Genomic DNA, 19436 nt, shown 5'->3' on the forward strand with positions numbered 1-19436 from the left:
TAATTTACTTTTCTATTTATCCCTACCCCCATGGACTGGTCTTGCCTTTGCCTACAAATCTACTTCCATGGGAATAATTTCTGTATAGATCTGGACTGGTCTGAACAACTTACTAGGTGCTAAGCCAACTTCTCAAGGCATTGAAAGGTTTTTATATTTCAACATATTTGTCAGTTCTTCAGTAAAGACTCATTTTTTACAGGAGGAAACATGATGCAAGCATGAATTTTCACACACACACACACAAAGAATTGCCACATTAAATGAGGATGTTTATAACACATTATTCTTGTATGAAAGGGCTTTAATTCAGGTACCTGAGTCCTGTTCTAGGAAGAGTTAGGAGAACTTCCTTGTGGGCCTAGAAAATATCCTCTCACTTTTTTAGGAGACTGAGGCCTGAGATAATCTTTTCTTGATGGTGCTATGAGTAGTATCAGGAGAGAAGCCAAAGGAAGAAGTGTATGTATGTGTTGCTCATGGGTTTCAGCACAGGCTTTAGGCTGCTTGGTAATGGCAAATGAACAGGGGTGTGAAATGCCCTGAACTTGTTTGAACCAATATCCCCATTGAATGAGGTCCCCAGAGACTGGGAGAGCCAGGCTTCCAAAAAGGAGCATCTGATATCCCAAACCAGCAGAAGACCCATTAAGAGTGGTCATAGAGGATGGCTGAAATATTCCAAATCCACAATTAGGTCATGAAGCCTCACACATAGGGCTGTAGGCCCTCTATTAGAAATCAAGGTTGTCTCCAGAAAGCCAGAATTCACAGATACTGTCAGTGCGTGTCAGGCAAAAAGTGGTATTTCACGGTCTGCAGCTCTGAGTTTCCAGGGGCCCTCTAAGGAGGGGCCTCATTTAAGCCATTTAATCTTTGAGAATCTCAATTCCTCCTCTAGAGAAGGGGATCCAAAATTATATTGCTCCCAGAGTTACTGTGAGGATTCAGGGTTATGTGAAAGACCTTTACAGTCTAGAGCCCTAATTACTAATAGGTGAGAGAAAAGGAGTGGGGATGGGAATCTCCTATGTAGTCATCAAGGATGCTCCCTGGAGCATCTCCCAAATCAGGGCCTTGGGAAGAGCAAGTGGAGCACAGGCTGTACTGTGCACTTGTGCCCAGGAGAGCTCCTCAGATGCCCCCCAACCCCATTTCCAACCTGCGGTCCCCAGGGAGCCAGAAGACACACAGCTTCCACACCTTTATTGCCTGGGAGCATCTGCCTGGACCTCAGGGCTGTTCATAGCCAGTGGGCAGAGGGTTGACACGGGGATTGTGGAATAGAGTGCGGTTGCCATCTCCCCAGGAGTAGGGCTGTGAAAAAAGGGAGAGCAGATTGTCAGTGCAGTCCAGGCCTGGGGGCCCCCTGGCACCCTTTGCCTACCTGACCCTTGCTCCCATCCTGCGGGTAGAGGCCTCAGGCCAGCGTACCTTGGTGCGGATACGGAGGTGGTGGTAGGGGATAAACTTGGGGCGTTCGTGGTGGCCTGCGTGCAGCCAGGAGTTGAGGGTGCAGAGGGCCACACTCGGGAGTGCCAGGACGAAGGTCAGGAGGCGCCAGGTGCTGGCTGCAGAAGGGGGAGAAAGGGGGAAGCAGAGATGAGAGAGAAGTGGGGAAGCCAGGGCCTCTGAAGATCAGAGTGGGAGGGTCGGTCAGTGAGGGTGTCCTCAGGACTTTGGAAGGCCACAGAGGCGGGAGAGGGGTACAGGTATGCCACTCACCTCCTGCCCCTCCGTGGTCTCCCTTTGCTGAACTTGCCAAGCCCCGACTCAAGGACCTCAGAGGCAGAGCCATTGTAGTGGGTGAGAGAAGCTGGAAAACAGTGTGCTGTCCTTTCACTCTCCTTCACCAAGGCCTAAATTCCCTTCCCCTCTTTTTGGGCCAATCACCTGTTGAGTCTGTAACATGGGTGGCTATTTTTAGGGGGTTTCTATATTTAAAACGAAGCCTTACTGGCATGAGGTCCTCCTTCTCTCCAGACAGCTGCCATTTGGTACCTGTTATTTTGGTAAGGGACACTTAAAAAACAATATGTCATTCTTTTTATAGTTGCAGGGAACTATTTCCTTCAATCCTCTATTCCTAGTGGCTGGCATACAGGTCTTTAATAAATATTTGTAGAATAAATTAAGTATCTCTTTGAATCTCAGTTTTTTCATTGGTAAACTGTGTAATAATTTGTACCTTAAATGAAGTTTATGAAATTTAAGTAAAGTAACATAGGGATATGTCAGTTTAATGTCTGGCATGAAACAGTAGCTCAGAATATGAATTAGTCATCGTTCTTTGCAAAGAACAGAACTCACTCTAACTGGTTTTAAAAAGATAAGCAATTGAAACCCTTAGGTAGCTCACAGTGTCCCTGGTGTAGCCAGAGAGGCCAACAATCTGTACAGCCAGAAACAAGCTGTTCTGTGGGCTAGCTCCAGTGAGATAGCACCACAATTTGCAGTGCTGGACTCTGAATGCCCAAAACTTCACCCATGGTGTTCTGGAAAGCCAGATTCTTCTACCCTAACATCCTCTGGAAAGTGGATTCTTCATGAAGTTTGTATTCTTGAGTTGATGTCTTCTGAATCAGAGAACCAGTGGGTCCCAGTTGACAATAGCTAGGTCATAGCCTATGCTCTAGCTTCAAGAAAACCTGGCCGCCTGTCTTAAGGAGGCAGGAAAAATCCCCAAATTACAAGAAGAGTACCAATATCAGAGATACTGGGTAACCACAGACTTGGCAAGTGTCTACTGCTAAGTATGTTATTCCAATCTGAAAAATCTGAGTACTTAAAGGAAAAAGAAGAAAGCCTACGCAGGCCTGCATAAGCCCTGTATCAAAACAGGTCACTAGAAAGCTACAGGATAGGGCAGGGTTAATTTCTGCCCGGTTTACTGTTCTGTTCTCAGCACTAGCACAGAACCTGGCATGAAGTAGTTGTTCTAAAAATATGTTTTTATTGACATTAGTTACCATGTTACATTAGTTAACCCTATATACATGCCTTTGCAGAACTATAATCCAACAGGATGTCTCCAGCTTTGATCAGGACTGATGTACCTAATATGAATTTAATACATAAAAGAAAAATAAATTTTTGTACTTAATCTGAATAAATAAAAGAAAAATGAGAAAGGTGCATTTTCAGGAAGGGGCTCCATATCTATTCCTCCTGTTTGAAACTGAACACTAGCTTCTACTTAACTTTCTGAGGCTTTATTTTAAGTAACTTTATTGAACAGTCAAACGTTATTGGTGCTTCTAAATTCTTGAGCCCTCACTGAGCTATAATGGAATTCTTCCTATGATTGCTTTTTCCCAGTTGGGAGTTTGGACTTGCTGCTGAGAAGATGGGTCTTATTCCAGTTCAAGTTACTTGGCATCATCCTCCACGTACAGTCCCCTCAGCTTATGATTATGGCTTTTGGAGAAAGCAAATGACCAAGGATGTTTTTACTTGAAAACATTCTAGGCTCTCCTCCCTCCACTCAGAGTTTTGCTGGTTATTGCCAAACAATTGCCTGGGCATTCCCATCCCTGTTTCAGCTTGGAAGTTTCCATGAAGAATTTTTCTTGTTGGTACTTGGTGAATGCCCTGAGATGCTACTATCCTCTGCTACTGTTGCCCCCATGTGGCGCACCTGCCCAGTACTCAGTCTTGTATTTAGGTAGTCTACGCTTTCCTAGCTGATCTGTGTAGAGGCAGTGTAGAGCACCTCCTTCAATCTTTGTATCCTTCAATCATTGTTTCATAAGGTCTCTCTCATGCAATTTATTTATTGGGCTGCTTCCAAAGCTTCTAGTTTCTAGAGGTTTAGGTTTTTCTTTGCTTTAGGCAAGGAGAACAAACTTACCAGTTGTTAAGTAAACCCCATTGATGTGCTATCCATCAATCCATCAATCACCAGGGAAATACAAATTCAAAACCATGATGAGTATCCTTACATACCCATGAGAATGCCTAAAATAACAGACTCACAATACAAAGTGTTGCCAAGGATGTGGAATAATTGGAACCCTCCTACATTGCTGGTGAAATGTGAGTGGTCCAGCCACTTTGGGAAACAGTTTGACAGTTTGTTAACAGTAAATTAAATGCATACTTACTGAATGACCCAGCAATTCTACTCTGAGGTATTTACCCAAGAAAAATTAAAGCATGTCCACACAAAGACTTTATTACAAATCTGCACAGCAGCTTTATTTATAAAGGTAAAAAATGGAAACCGTCCAAATCCCTGTCAACAGATGAAGGAATAAACAAATTGTGGGGTACCCATATAATGGAATTCTTCTCAGCAAAATAGATGAATCTTGAATTATGTCAGAGCAGAGAAGCCAGACATAAGAGTACATATTGTATGATTCCATTTTTTTAAAGATTTTATTTATTTATTCATGAGAGACACAGAGAGAGAGAGGCAGAGACACAGGCAGAGAGAGAAGCAAGTTCCACGCAAGGACGCTGATTCGAGACTCGATCCCGGGACTCCAGGATCATGCTCTGTGCTGAAGGCAGGCGCTCAATCGCTGAGCCACCCAGGCGTCCCTGTGTGATTCCATTTATATGAAATTCTACAACAGGCAAAACTAATTTATAGGAGCAGAAAACAGACCAACAGTTATCTGGAACTAAGTGGGGTAGGGAGAGGCTGACTGGAAGGGATGATAAAACTGTTCTGTATCTTGATTGTGATGGTTACATTAGTGTATACATTAGTGTATACATTTATGAAAGATCAGACTACACTTAAAATGGGTGCATTTTATTATCCATAACTTCAATAAAGCTGTCAGTCCAAATATGCTAAGGTTTTTCTGAGGTGTAGAGCGTGGACAGGAGTCTGATTGCCAATTCTTTAAAGATTTTATTATAAATAACTGTTTAAATAGCTAGCACTTACAGAATAATTACTATATGCCAGGTGCTGTTCTAAAAGTTTCCACATAGGGACGCCTGAGTGGCTCAGCAGTTGAGTGTGCCTTTGGCTCAGGGCATGATCCCAGGATCCGGGATTGAGTCCCACGTCGGGTTCCCATCATGGAGCCTGCTTCTCCCTTTGCCTGTGTCTCTACCTCTCTCTCTCTGTGTGTGTGTCTCTCATGAATGAATGAATGAATGAATGAATCTTAAAAAAAAGTTCCCACATATAGATTAAATCTCCCAACAACTCTCTAACATAAGGACTATTACCCCATCTTATAGATGAAGAAACCGAGCCACTGAAAAGTCTTAATCTTGCCAAAGGCCATCCATTTACTAAGTGGCAGAACCAGGACCCAAATAATCTGGCTTGAGAGCTTTCTCCAAATTTCCATGCTACCATGCCTTTCACTGGGACAATTTTGAGAAAGAAATTCCCTTTTCTCCATAATCTGACCTTCTCTAAGAAAAATCCGTTCACATTTGCAAGTTTCTTCAGGCTTTGCTGACATGCCTACATATTTAAATACTCTATATAATCACTGTTTAGCTACTGAGCAAGGGGAAGTTACTCCAAGCAAAAGATGAATCTAATTCTCTTTCTAAAAAGAAGATTCTTTTTTCACTTATGAATGTTTTCTGGTTTATTCATAGCTTCATTATGATATTCTAACACTAGCTATTTATTTTTAAACATGTATTTATTTGAGAGTGTGTGTGCACTCGAATAGAGGAGGGGCAGAGGGAGAGGAAGAGAAATCCTCAAGCAGACTCCACACTGAGCACGGGGCCTGACCTGGGCCTGGATCCCAGGTTACTGAGATCAAGACTTGAGCTGAAATCAAGAGCCAGAGGCTTAACGGACTGAGCCACCCAGGTGCCCCTGAATGCTAGCTATTTAAATTAAATTCTTTTGTTTTATTCACTTCCTTTATTATTAAATATATCATTTGTATAGATAATGCTATAATAAGCATTTTCATGCCATGCACAGAGCTTATTTTTTCCCTGTTAAATCTCTTGTGAGGAATCATCCCCAGGAGTGCAGCTACCGCCCCATACCAGAAAGGGCCTCCAGCCACCATAAAGCAGCTCTTCTAACTCTATGAATGGTTGCAGTTCAATTTGCTAGTGCCTGACACTGAGCCAGCCACAATGAACCCAGCCTACCCATGGTCTCGAGGGTTCTAGAAAGACTACAATAGTTCTGGCGATTCTCTTTTGGGAGTCAGCTAGTATATGTTAGTGCAATCAGCCCTTATGACTTAAAAGTGCCACAGCCTGCCAAAAACTTCCATCTAGGTAGCCACCATAGTCTGTCACTGTTTCTGTGACTGTCACAACTGTCTCCTCCTATATTCCCTGTCACTAATCTAGCCCAGGCTTTCTTTACCTCATCCAGAGATTACTGCATTGTTTCCTACTTGGCCTTTTGGGCTTGCTTTGCCTTATTTCCAATTACCTTACACAAAGCTGTCAGGCATGTTTCTTAATATAGGGCAGTGCTTTCTGTTTTCACAGGGGACACATGGAAAATGTTAACAATTTGTGTAGCACACTAGGATAAAGAGTTGATGCTTTTCCCAGCTGGAGGTGCCTGGTCCAGTGCTTCTGGCCACCCCAGGCCCCACCTACCTGCCCTCAGGGTTGAAGCAGTGGCTCTCTACGCTGGCTGTACATTAAAATTATCCAATTTCTAAAAATTCTTGTGCCGGGCTGCACTCAGGTGTAATCATAGAGTATACAGCCAAAACTGAGGACCTCTGAACTAAAGGGATATCTCAGTTTATCCTCAGTGACCTCTACAGGTTACCTCTCTTTCACTATAGCCCTTCCTTTTCAGTAATGGGTCTAGGGTATTAATAAACTAAGGTCAAGGCCCTGAACTTAGATGTGTGGAGCTCTCATTAGTGGACTGGATGCCAAGTGATAATATAATTTAACTTTACCAAACTGGCTAAGGCTAAATGAGCGTCTCTAGGCTGGAGCTATACAGACTTTTAGCGACAGTGGTGTAAGAACTTTACAGAGAAAGGTGGATCAGACAGCCTGGGTGAGTGTTTTGGGGTAGGTGGGGGTGGGGGGGCTGGTTAAAGGCAGAACTGAGGGGAGGCCATGGGAGTAGTAGGAGCTCTGGATTCCAAGGCCAGGAGGGGCTGTGGTGCCGCAGGTGTTAGTGAGCGGTTGGGAAATGAGTTAGCTAATGGAGTGAGCAGATTCCAGGAAGAGAGTGGAGGACACAAGGCTAAAAAAGGGCAATGGAGATGCTCGTTCCCGCCCTGCCAGCCCTGGTAACACAGACGTGCTTGCCGAGGTTGGTGGAGCGACCTATCCAGGGGGCTCGGCGGAGGCGAATGCCCAGAACTGCCCTCTGCTCGTAAGAGCAGCAGGCTCGGGCTCCCACCATTCAGTAGCTATTACCTAGGGAGATCCCGCCCCGCGCGTCTCCTGCATGACACCTGTGGGTGCAGCCAAGCAGGGCGGGTCACCCCCACTCTCCCGACCCCAGACCCCGAGAGAACGCCGCTGCTCGGCGGGAGCGCCCTCGGAGAAGCCTGCCAGGAAATGCAGTCGCCCCGAAGGGGCCTCGGCCACAGTGAGAGCAGTGTCCCTGCCCCCGCGCCCCTCTCGCCGGAGCCCCCGCGACCGCCCCAACCATGGAGGCGGGGATGCCGGGGGTCCCGGGCATCCTTACCCAGCTTTGGCCAGGGGCGCTTCGATCCGGCCCGCCCTGCGCTCTTCTCACTTCCTAAAATAACTGCCCGACGCGTCCCCTGGCGTTCCCAAGAACCGGGCGGAACGCTCTGGGCAGTGAGAACACCACAAAGAGCCGGGGGTCGGGGGACGGGGACCATCCCCCAGCGAGAGGCTTCAGCACCCCACTAGCCGCGCGAGGCTGGGCTGCCGCGCCTGGGATCGCACCTGCGCGCACCTGCCCGGGGCCGGCGACGCGCGCACGCGCCCACCGCGCACCGTCCCGGGTCCCCGGGCCTGGCGCCTCACCTGGGGATGGAGAGTGAACGACCTGCAGGAGCCGGGACGACAGCGCCCCCTAGGGACAGAAAGCAGTGGTGACGGCCGGGCTGGAAAGCGCCGGAGAAGGTTTAGGATGGAGAAGTCGAAGAGAGACCCCTAACTCTGGGAAATGAACAAGGGGTGGTGGAAGGGGAGGTGGGCGGGAGGGTTGGGGTGACTGGGTGATGGGCACTGAGGGGGGCACTTGGCGGTACGAGCACTGGTTGTTATGCTATATGTTGGGAAATTGAACTCCAATAAAAAATGAATGAATGAATGAATGAATGAATGAATGAATGAATGAATAATAAATAAATAAATAAATAAATAAATAAATAAATAAATAAATAAATAAATTTAGGATTAAAATTTTTTAAAAAAAGAAGAGGGGCGTTGGGTGGCTGAGCTGGGAGTAGGGTGAGGAGAGTGAGGTTCTGGCTTCTGGCACAGGATTTAAGGGGGTGCCCAAGAATTTGGTAATCAAAATAAATAACATTTTCAGTGCAATATCTCAAAAAAAATCAAAATGAATACAAAAAATCCACCACCGTGAAGAAAATACCAAAATTTTAAATGAAGACGAAATTCAATCCTTATACTTTCACAGCCTTGCCTCACTTAGCTCTTCCTGACCATGGCCCTGGTTCCAAAAAAAACTTTAGTTACAAAAACAGGTGGCTGCATAGGCTGTAGTTTCCTGATTTAAAAAAAAAAGTGAAGTATTCATCTTGGTTTCCAAGTATCATGCTTCCTTACATTTTATACCATAAGTCAGTGCCTTGCTCATCGTATCCTGGTGCCACCTGCCAAATTCCCTCAGTTTTGGGGGGCACAGACATGGGCTACATCTGCAAAGGACCCTGATAATGGTCTGAGTTCTGCCACCAGCTGCCTGAGTGACCTTGGGCCATTCACGCTCCTCCTTTCCCTGCAGTTGCCCTTTGTAGAATTAGGGAAAGTCCAACTGCATGATTAAGAAGAGTCCTGGTAGTGCTGAAAAGCAGGAATTCTCACAGTAATTCTCACAAAAGAAAGTTCACTAGAAACTCACATACCTGTATATGACTACAAAGTGGTCCTAGAAGCATTGTTCCTAATAGCCAAGAATTAAAAACAATGTTCATCAGCAATTAAATGGATATATAAATTAATGGCATTTCAAACAGTGAAATACTATAGAACAACAAAAATGGATGATTACAACCATGTGTAACTACTTTGCAAACGTTGTAGCACAGAAGAAATGAGACAGAATAATAGAGTCCAATTCTATTTCAAAAAGACTCATAAAAAAACCAAAAGACTCAAAATCAGGCAAAATCACAGTATGTTTTTTAGAAATCCATATATATATGGATGCATATATATATGCTCTGCATGGAGTTAGCCAAGGCTGTTGGTGCCCTTCTTGAAAGCTCTTACTCTTACCAACTTCTGTACACACCTGATTTCTAACTATCAGCACTCATGTTCTTTGAAGACTCTCTGTGGATTCCAGAGCCAGCTTTGCCTGCTGCTTGGCAAGTCAGAAGTGTATAATCAGAAAACAGCTATTTTGAGTTGCTGTGTAGGCATTTTACTGTATAATAACCCTGTTCACAGAGTCTGGACATTTATATTAAGAACTGAGCTTCCTGCCTCAAGTTCCCATTTTGTTTTTCCCAGGGCATCTTTTAAGATAACCACTTGGAGTTGAGCCCTTGAAAATTAGTGACTTCTGCCCCAACCACCTTTGGTGGTTGCTTAGGTAGGTACTACCCTGCTCTCTTTCTCCTGTGGTCATGACCTGGGACAGAGGGCTGCCCTTCCTCAAGCTCATTGCTCTTCCATGTCTGGGATTTGTAAGTGATAAATCTTGTGACTTTCTTTCTTCCCTGAAGCTATGCCTTCAATCAAAATGACACCAGGAGTTTTCAATTTCCCAAAGTAGGGCCTTGGATACTGAGGGAGCTACCTACTGACCCCTTGTGGGTGCCTTTTGCTTCTTCATCCAGGGGATCATAAACTGCATATTCTTAATTTAATACACCATTTACAGCGCCCCCCAACACGAGACTATATAGTACATTACACAAATACTTGATCTCTACATGTAAGAGAATGAATTTGAAGCCCTACCTCACAACCATATACGAAAATTAACTCAAAATGATCAGAGACATAGATGTAAACTAAAACAATAAAGAGAGAAAAAGAGAGAAAACTCTCTCTTAAAACTCTTAGAGTCTTCATAACTTTGGATTAGGTAATGTTTTCTTATATATATGACACCAAATCGTAATCAGCAAAAGAAAAAGTATAAACTGCCTGCCATCAAAATGAACACCTTTTGTGTTTCAAGGGGCATTTTTGAAAAAGTGAAACACAACCCACCGAATGGGAGATATGTTTCAGCCAAATATCTGATAAAGAACTTGTACCTAGAATACATAAATAACTATGGCAGCTCAATAATAAAAATACAAATAACTCCATTTAGAAATGACCTAAATAGATAGTTCTTCAAAGATGATATACAATTGGCCAATAAGCACATGATGCTCAACATCAGTAGCCATGAGGGAAATGCAAATCAAAACCACAATGGGGGGATCCCTAGGTGGCTCAGCAGTTTAGCGCCTGCCTTCGGCCCAGGGTGTGATCCTGCAGTCCCAGGATCGAGTCCCATGTTGGACTCCCTGCATGGAGCCTGCTTCTCCCTCTGCCTGTGTCTCTGCCTTTCTCTCTCTCTCTCTGTCCCTCATGAATAAATAAATAAAATCTTAGGGGATCCCTGGGTGGCTCAGCGGTTTAGTGCCTGCCTTCGGCCTAGGGCCTGATCCTGGAGTCCCGGGATCGAGTTCCGCATCGAGCTCCCTGCATGGGGCCTACTTCTCCCTCTGCCTCTCGCTCTTTCTCTGTGTCTCTCATGAATAAATGAATAAAATCTTTAAAAAAAAAAGCTTTAAAAAATAAATAAAATCTTTAAAAAAAACCACAATGGGGTACCACTTTATACCCATTGGGATAACCATAATTTAAAAGACAAATAATTAACAAATATTGCAAGGATATGGAAAGATTGTAACCCCCACGCAATGCTGTTGGGAATGTAAAATGACACATCTGCCTTAGAAAACAGTTTGGCAAGTCTTCAAATGGTTGAACATAGAGTGAAATGATCCAGTAATGCCACTCCTAAATATACATCCAAGAAAAATAAAAGAATATTCCCTCAAGTCTTGTCCATGGGTGTTCATAGAAGCATTATTTATAATAGTCCCAAAGTGGAAACAACCCAAATGGCCAGCAACTGATGAATGGATAAAGAAAATGTGGTATATCCATAAAATGGAATAAAAATTCTCAATAACCGGGATCCCTGGGTGGCTCAGCGGTTTGGCACCTGCCTTTGGCCCAGGGCACGATCCTGGAGTCCCGGGATCAAGTCCCGCGTCGGGCTCCCATCATGGAGCCTGCTTCTCCCTCTGCCTGTGTCTCTGCCTCTCTCTGTCTCTCTATCATGAATAAATAAATAAAATCTTTTTAAAAATTCCCAATAAAAAGTAACAAAGTACTGATACAGCCTATGACTTGGATGGATCTTGAAACCATTATGGTAAGTGAAAGAAGCCAGTCATAAAGGCCCACACATTATATGAGTCCATTTATATGAAATGTTCAGAATAGGTCATCTATAGAGATAGGAAATATATTAGTGGTTGCCTAAGGCTGGAATGATAGGAGGTCTTATGGATATTTCCCCAAAAAACATATATGTCAAAATTTTAATTCCTAATGTGACTACATTTGGAGATGGGGATGGCAAGGGAGTGATAAAGGCTAAATAATGTCATAAGGGTGGGACCTTAATCTGACAGGTCTGGTGTCCTTACACAGAGAGACACCAGAGCTCGCTTTCTCTTCATTTCTTCATCTCTCCCTCCCTCTCTCTTTCTCTCTCCCTTTCTCCACATTTCCTCTCTTCCTTTCTCCCCTTTCCTCTTCCCCTTCTCTATCTCTCCCATCCTCCTCCCTTTTCTCCTCCTCCCTCTTCCTCCTCCCCTTTTCTCCTCCTCCTCCTCTTCTTCTTCTCTTCCTCTCTCCTCTCCTCTCCTTCTCTCTCTCTCTCTTCTCTTCTTTCTCTTCTCTCTCTTCCCCTCCTTCTCCCTCCTCCTCCCTTTTCTCCTCCTCCTCCCTCTTCTTCTTCTTCCTCTCTCCTCTCCTCTCCTCTCCTTCTCTTCTCTTCTTCTCTTCTCTTCTTTCTCTTCTCTTCTCTCTCTTCCCCCTCTCCTCTCTCTCTCTCTCTCAAGCCAGGAAGAGAGATTTCATCAGGAACCAAACTGGCCAGCATCTTGATTACCAATACAGTAGCCATAGTAATAGTAGTCACCAATGTGTGAAACTTCCCAAAACTCGAGGCTCCTTATATCTCTGAAATCCTGTGATTCTGTGATGCCTGCTTCTCCAGGGAGGAGAACCTCTGGCCAGTTGAGGGAGTAGCCTGGCTAAGTTTCTTTGCTTTTAGTAAGAGTTAAGTCAGTGGGGTGACGGTGGTTACTTCAGGCCAAACCACACTTATTGGGTATGTAGAAGAAGTATGACTTCTGTTTGGCTTTGTGAAATGTTGACAATAACGGTCTCTCACCACTGCCTTACACAATCTCTCCCTTTTCAGAAAAGAAAAGATGTCAGACTTGCTGGAAGGCAGTGCTTCTATCCCACTCCTTATTCTGTCTCTTCATCCTCCAGGGAGGTGATTGAAGGTACAGCTGAGGGGTGTAACAGGGAAGGCAGGAGGGATACCTGGGTGGCTCAGCGATTGAACGTCTGCCTTCAGCTCAGGGTGTGACCCTGGGGTCCCAGGATCGAGTCCTACGTTGGGCTCCCTGCATGGAGCCTGCTTCTCCCTCTACCAGTGTCTCTGCCTCTCTCTGTGTCTCTCATGAATAAATAAATAAAATCTTAAAAAGGAAACAGGGAAGATGCGAGAACCAAGGAGGTCTTAGCTTAGCAGGAAACTCAGCTTTGAAAGGTATATTAGTTTCCTAGGGCTGCATATATCACTATCTATTGGGTATTACTATATGGTGGGTGGTTTAAAACAAGATAAATTTATTCTCTTGCAGTTCTGAAGGTTTGAAATCTGAAATCAAGGTATTGGCAGGGCTGTACTCCCTCTGGAGCCTGTGGGTGAGGATCCTCCCTTAGCTTTTCTGTGTTCTGGTAGCTGTGCTATTCATTGGCTTCGTCAGTTTGTGGCCACATCATTCCCATTTCTGCCTCTGTCGTCACATGTCCTTCTCCTCTGAGTGTCCTCTCTTCTTTATTTTTTTAAGGGTAATTACCATTAAATATAGGACCCACTGGGTAATCCAGGATGATTTCATCTTAATATTAATTTAATTATATATGCAAAGACCCTTTTTTCAAATAAGGCAACATTCACAAGTTCCAGGAATTAAAACATGGACATATTTTGGGGATGGGGGTGTCACCATTCAATCCACTGCTGGAGGCAAATGAGCCTGGTTGAAATCCCAGCTTTAACATTTTCTAGGCAGGTGACCCTGAGTGAGTCACCTTCCCTTTCTATCTGAGTCTTAGTTTCTTAACCTGTGAAAGGACAATTGTACCCATTGTGTGAGGAGGTTGTAAGGAATGTCTAACACATGGGAAAAGATCAATAGGGTGGCCACTGGGAGGCAGTTGAGGTAGTTCCTTCTTTTGAATTCCTCTAAAGCCCTGACATTCTGTCCTACTCTTTTGTCCCTCATCATTCATTGCCTTTATTATTTCATGCCAAATTCTTACCTCTCTAGTGAGTTTTCACCTCTAGAGGGAAGGGTCAGTTTGTATTTCATCTTTTAACTCTTTATATTCCATAGAATTACAATAATGGTGAGAGATATCATCACTGAGACCCTACATGTGCTGTATACTTTATATACATTATCTCACTATTCACAGTAGGCATTATCTTTCCCATTGTACAGGTGAGTCCACTGAAAATTTTTTTAAGATTTTATTTACTTATGAGAGAGAGAGAGAGAGAGGGAAAGAGAGAGGCAGAGACACAGGCAGAGGGAGAGGCAGGCTCCATGCCAGGAGCCCGACGTGGGACTCGATCCCAGGTCTCCAGGATCACACCCTGGGCTGAAGGCGGTGCTAAACCGCTGAGCAACCCGGGCTGCCCAAGTCCACTGAAATTTAAATAAGTTAGCATACCTTATACGTGACAGTATTAGGGCAATTCTACCATAGGTATTTTGAGCTATGAACTAGTTGATTACAAACTTGTTGGCTAGGCTAGACTGAGAAGGCTGGTTCTGTTAACACTACCAAATTGACTCACTAGAGGAGCTTCTGTTACAACCAGGAAAAATGAGGAATCAGGAGGCTGCACTTGGAACTACTAAGTTCAAAAACTACACATCTGTAACTAAGGTCACATAGTTGCAAATCAGGAATTAGGAGGCTGCTTCATTGCCTTTAACCTGCCTTTTAACAACCAAAAGGCTGGAGTTTGGATACTGTAATACTACTACAGAAGACCTCCATGTCTTCTCTACCTTACTAGTCATCAGAAAATGGCCAATTGCAATAAGAAAGTGGCTCCAGTTTCACTTCTACCTTCTAAATCTCATGCATGGACATCTAAGTGGAAGAACCTAATGTGCAAAGAAATCTAAGAAATGTAATTTTTAGTCCAGACTGGCTCATTAGGAGGTAAGAATAGGTTCTGGGTATCAAATGACACCCAAAGTGTAGGAAAGCCAAGTATGAACCCTTGCTCACAGCATGCACCCTACACATAGTAGAATCATTAACTCATTGCAGGGGACTTGAAGACAATTTTATCCTATCTTCTCATTTTGCAGATGATGAAACTGAAGCCCAGAGAGAGGAAGTGATTGGGGGAGTGAGTAAAGAATGGCATAAAGAAAAAAAAAAAAGAATGGCACAGAGGCTGGCATGGATAGGCTGGAAGAGAAATCTTCAGGAAACTTCTTGGTGTCCAAAGAGCTTCTGACTTTACAAAGATTGAATGTTTTGATCTAATTCAGATCCAAGAGGATGCTGGCCACTAAGAGATGCAAGCATTTTGAACTGGGAGTAGATACGAAGTGAAAGGGCCAAGTGATCCAATTCCAAGCTTCAGGATTGTTTTGTTTTTATTTTTGCGGGGGAAATATTGAAGCAATAGAAAAATTATCTGTAGGAGAAGAAATAGTTATATTCTTACTCCCCCTGCCCCCAGAAAATCTTCCCAGGGTGCTGACAAAGCTCAAAATCTCCAGGTTGGGGATAATTTTCATATGTGCTTTTATGTGAGAATCTAGGAATTGTGCCCAACTACTTGGAAAATGTGAGCACCAGCTGGTTCAAAGAAGCAGTGCCAATAGATGTGAGAAGGCAGGTGCTGGAAGCAGTTCTCTGTGCTCTGCCCTCATCTCTTTCTGATTTCTTCTACACCTCCATGTCCTCACCCTTGCCAAGGCCTTCCTCACAATTCATTTGGGGTTTCCCAGAAAAATGCTACCACCATCCTAGGTTGCCCCACCCTGAAATTAGGATGAGATTACGAGAGGGGTTTACATGTGACAGACAGAAACATTTTACAAGGCATGAGTGTGGCCAATGACAGTTCAACTAGGAGTATGGGAGATAACTTTCAGGGTGGCCTCAATGATTCCCACCTCCTAGTAGTCATGCCTTTATATAGTTCTCTCCCCTTCAATGTAGACTGGATTTAGTGACTCCCTTTTAGCAAGTAGAATGTGGCAGAAATGATGGGATGTCACTTCCAAGATTAGGTTACAAAAATGGACCAAAAACCATAAGATACCTAGGAATAACCAAAGAGATAAAAGTTCTGTACACTGGAAACTATAGAACACTTATGAAAGAATTGTGGAAAGAAATTGTGGAAGACACAAAGAAAAATGTTCCATGCTCATAGATTGAAAAAAACAAATATTGTTAAAGTGTCTATACTTCCCAGAGCAATCTACACATTCAATTCAATCCTTATCAAATTAGCACCAGCATTTTTCATGGAGCTAGAACAAACAATTCTAAAATTTGTATAGAACCAGGTAAGACCCTGAATAGCCAAAGTAATGTTGAAAAAGAAAACCAGGGGCACCTGGGTGGCTCAGTGGTTGAGCGTCTGTCTTTGGCTCAGGTTATGATCCTGGGGTCCTGGGATCGAGTTCTGCATCGGGCTCCCCACAGGGAGCTTGCTTCTCCCTCTGCCTATGTCTCTGCAACAGATGTTGGTGAGAATACAGAGAAAGGGGAGCTCTCTTACATTGTGGGTGTAAATGCAAACTGGTTCAGCCACTTTAGAGAACAGTATGGAGGTTCCTCAAAAAATTGAAAATAGAACTACCCTATGACCCAGCAGTTGCACTACTGGGTATTTATCCAAAGGATATAAACATAGTGATGCCAAGGGGCACATGCACCCTAATGTTTATAGCAGCACTATCTACAATAGCCAAAATATGGATAGAACTCAAATGTTCACTGATAGATGAATGGATAAAAAAGATGTGGTACACACACACACACACACACACACACAGAGAGAGAGAGAGAGAGAGAGAGAGAGAGAGAGAGAGAGATATTACTTAGCCATCAAAAAGAATGAAATCTTGCCATTTGCCAAAAAATGGATGGAACAAGAGGGTATTATGCTAGTGAAATAAGTGAGTCCTCTATGGAGGAGCTAGAACACAAGCTGGCATGATGTTTCTTGGCTGATACCACCAGTGAAAAGGCTCTAGACTTGAAGGAGATAGGAGAACTGAGGTTTAGAGTCATCCCTTTGACTCAGGCGTATCATGTACATGATCCCATGGAATCCTCAACACAATGTTGTGAGGTAGCCATCATTATTCCTGTATTACAAATGGAGAAACTGAAGATCAGAAGAGGCAGACCTGTCTAAGGTCATATAGCTAGGAAGAGATAGACCTGGACATTCTGCTAGAGGCTGAGAGAGGAGTTGCTTCACATTCCTTTCCTTTACTTCTATTCTGCCTAATTCTAGATGCAAGTCTGATAAAATAAGGCAAAATTTGGGGATAGGGTGCTATAGGCATGGGGCTAATGGTGGAGGGACGGCCCCATAGGGGTAGGCATTAAACCTCCTCCAACCTCAAAAAGACTGTGCCTCTCCCAGGGACACAGACAGCTATGGAAAGGAAAGAGAAACCCCTCATAGCTTGGACTCTGCTCTGGGCACAGATTATATAGTGTTTTGGGAAGCTTCCCTCTGGCTTCTATAAGTTTTACCAATAGAAGTGCATTTATGTAGGCAGCTCTTTCCAATGTTCAGGCAAAAGAGCCTTAAGTCCTCAATGTGAACTTTATGAGATACACAAGTGAATCTTCACCACTTTTCCTGTTGAGGAATCTGACAAAGTATTCTGAGGAACCTGCAAGGGAAGGGGCACATGATGAACCCTGGGCCTTTTGCCCCTGCCTAGAAATGTCACAAAGCATGAACTCATCAGACAGGTCTCCTGGTCCTTTGGTTGTGGGCCCTACCAGCCCTAGCTTACACTCCTGTAGATGGTTCTCTTTCACAGGGGTGCCTGACATCTGGTCCCATGCCTCTGGGGTGAGGCAATTGCTGCTCTTGAAATGATTAATCCCATCATTCCTTAGGCCCATGAAGGGATCTGATCGGCAGCTGCCAAAGGTGTCCCTACATCTGGAATCAGCTGGGCCAGATAGCTCCTACCATCCAAAAACTCTCCCTCCAGCTGACATTCTGTCTCTGGGTCCTCAAAAAACATACTTAAGCCTTCTTTTTGGGGAAGGCTCTTTGAAGGCTCTACTGTCCTAATTCTTCCAGCCTGGGTTTCCCTGATTCAGTCCACCAATCAACAACCCTAGAGGAGCAGAAAAGAGATTAAGCAATTGCTTAGAGATGCTCAGGTTTCTTGAGGACTGGACCAAAGTCAGAACTGAAGTTTGGGCTGAAGCTGAGCTGAAGCTAGGGATATTGGCAGGGGCTGCCACTGCCACCCTGGAACATCTGTTGGTGCTGGCCTAGGTTGGAGCTGCTGGCAAATACCTTGCCGCACACTGCAGGGAGACACAGGGCTTCTTACCACTGTGGGCCACCTGGTAGATGAGCAGGTGGGCACTCTGCCTGAAGCTCTTGCCACACTCAGGGCAAATGTTAAGGCTTCTGGCCTGTGTGAGTATGTTGGTGCTGCAGCAGATCTAAACTGTCTACAAAACTCTTGCTGCAACTGGGATACTTACAGGGTATCTCGCCTGTGGGCATGCATTGGTGTTTAAGGAGCTTGGAGCTGTGGTAGAAGGTTTTGTCACATTCTGAATGGGCATAGGGTTGTCCGCCCAAGTGGATACACTGGTGCTCAATGAATTGGGTATGCTCACTAAAGCCATGGCCATGTTTGGGGTTGTTCTTCACCATGCATATGCTGGTGCCAGGCTGTACGAGCTGTTGAAGTTCTTGACACGTTTACAGTAATTATAGGGCTTCTCCCCTGTGTGTGAATGCTGGTGCTTGAACAGATAAAAGCTGCACCCAAAGCTGTCACCAGATTGGGCACAGCAGTAAGGGCTTCACATCCCTGTGTGAGCGCTGGTTCTGCAACAGATTGGAGCTAAGGCTGAAGCTCTTGCCACATAGTCCCTCCAGCGGTAGGGCTTCTCGCCCCTGTGTGCCTGCTGGTGCTGGATTAGAATGGAGCGAACACTGAAAGTCTTACCACACTCAGCAGCTATAGGGCTTCCGCTGGTGTTTAATCAGGTTGGAGCCGCGGCCCGAAGCCTCCCTGCACTCTGGGAGCTCGTGAAACTGGAGGCTTGAGTGGGAAACCAGGGTGTTGCACAAGTTGGAACTGAGGCTGAAGCAGCCGCCACACTCAGGCCAGGGCAGGGGTATGGTTTCTCATCCGTGTGTACATGGTGGCGCTTAACTAGTTGTGAGCCACGCTGGAAGCTTTTGCCACACCCGGAACAACAGGGACTGATTGTCACCTGCGCGGCTGATTTGGTGGTGAAGGAGGTCAGGGCGGCAGGATGCCGTCAGTCCACACTCCCGGCACTCGAAGGCTTTGGGGACTGCAAGACGGTCCTGCCAGAGGCTTCTTCCCTGGGCCACAGCCTGACCTACATCGGTATTTCAGACCCAGCAGCATTTCCCAGGAGGCCGGCAGTCGCCTCCAGGGAGGGCCCGCTGGGATGGGCGGACCTCGGGGCTCCCCGGGATGTCCGCTTCCCCTGCCGCTCCGCGCCGTCCGAGTTCTCCTTTGCCACTTCTGGCCACGTTGACTGCATTGCAGTGAAAACAACAACAACAACAACAACAACAACAACAACCACCGTCTCCCAAACAGCAGCCGCTCAGCTCACAAGCGGAGCCAGGACGGGAGACACTCCGGACCCAGAGCCAGCACCGGAAACGGAAATGTCCACCAGCCCGTGCCGCTCTAGGAAGTGGCAGCGAACGGTCTCGGTAGGTTTAACCCTCT

The 19436-nt window shown here is 45.1% G+C and overlaps 1 protein-coding gene across 1 annotated transcript; it reads right to left on the minus strand.

The window, feature by feature from the left end:
• Positions 1-1191: 1191 nt before the first annotated feature.
• LOC129519968 (cytochrome c oxidase subunit 6A2, mitochondrial) lies at positions 1192-1867 on the minus strand. Its single transcript, XM_055340816.1, has 3 exons — positions 1726-1867; positions 1435-1571; positions 1192-1317 (listed from the first exon to the last, which is right to left on the minus strand). The coding sequence occupies exons 1-3, from the start codon at positions 1796-1798 to the stop codon at positions 1234-1236; spliced, it is 294 nt and encodes a 97-aa protein (XP_055196791.1). The 5' UTR covers positions 1799-1867; the 3' UTR covers positions 1192-1233.
• Positions 1868-19436: the final 17569 nt, after the last annotated feature.

The sequence above is a fragment of the Nyctereutes procyonoides genome, unplaced genomic scaffold (genome assembly GCF_905146905.1).
Source record: "Nyctereutes procyonoides isolate TBG_1078 unplaced genomic scaffold, NYPRO_anot_genome, whole genome shotgun sequence".
NCBI classification, from domain to species: Eukaryota; Metazoa; Chordata; class Mammalia; order Carnivora; family Canidae; genus Nyctereutes; species Nyctereutes procyonoides.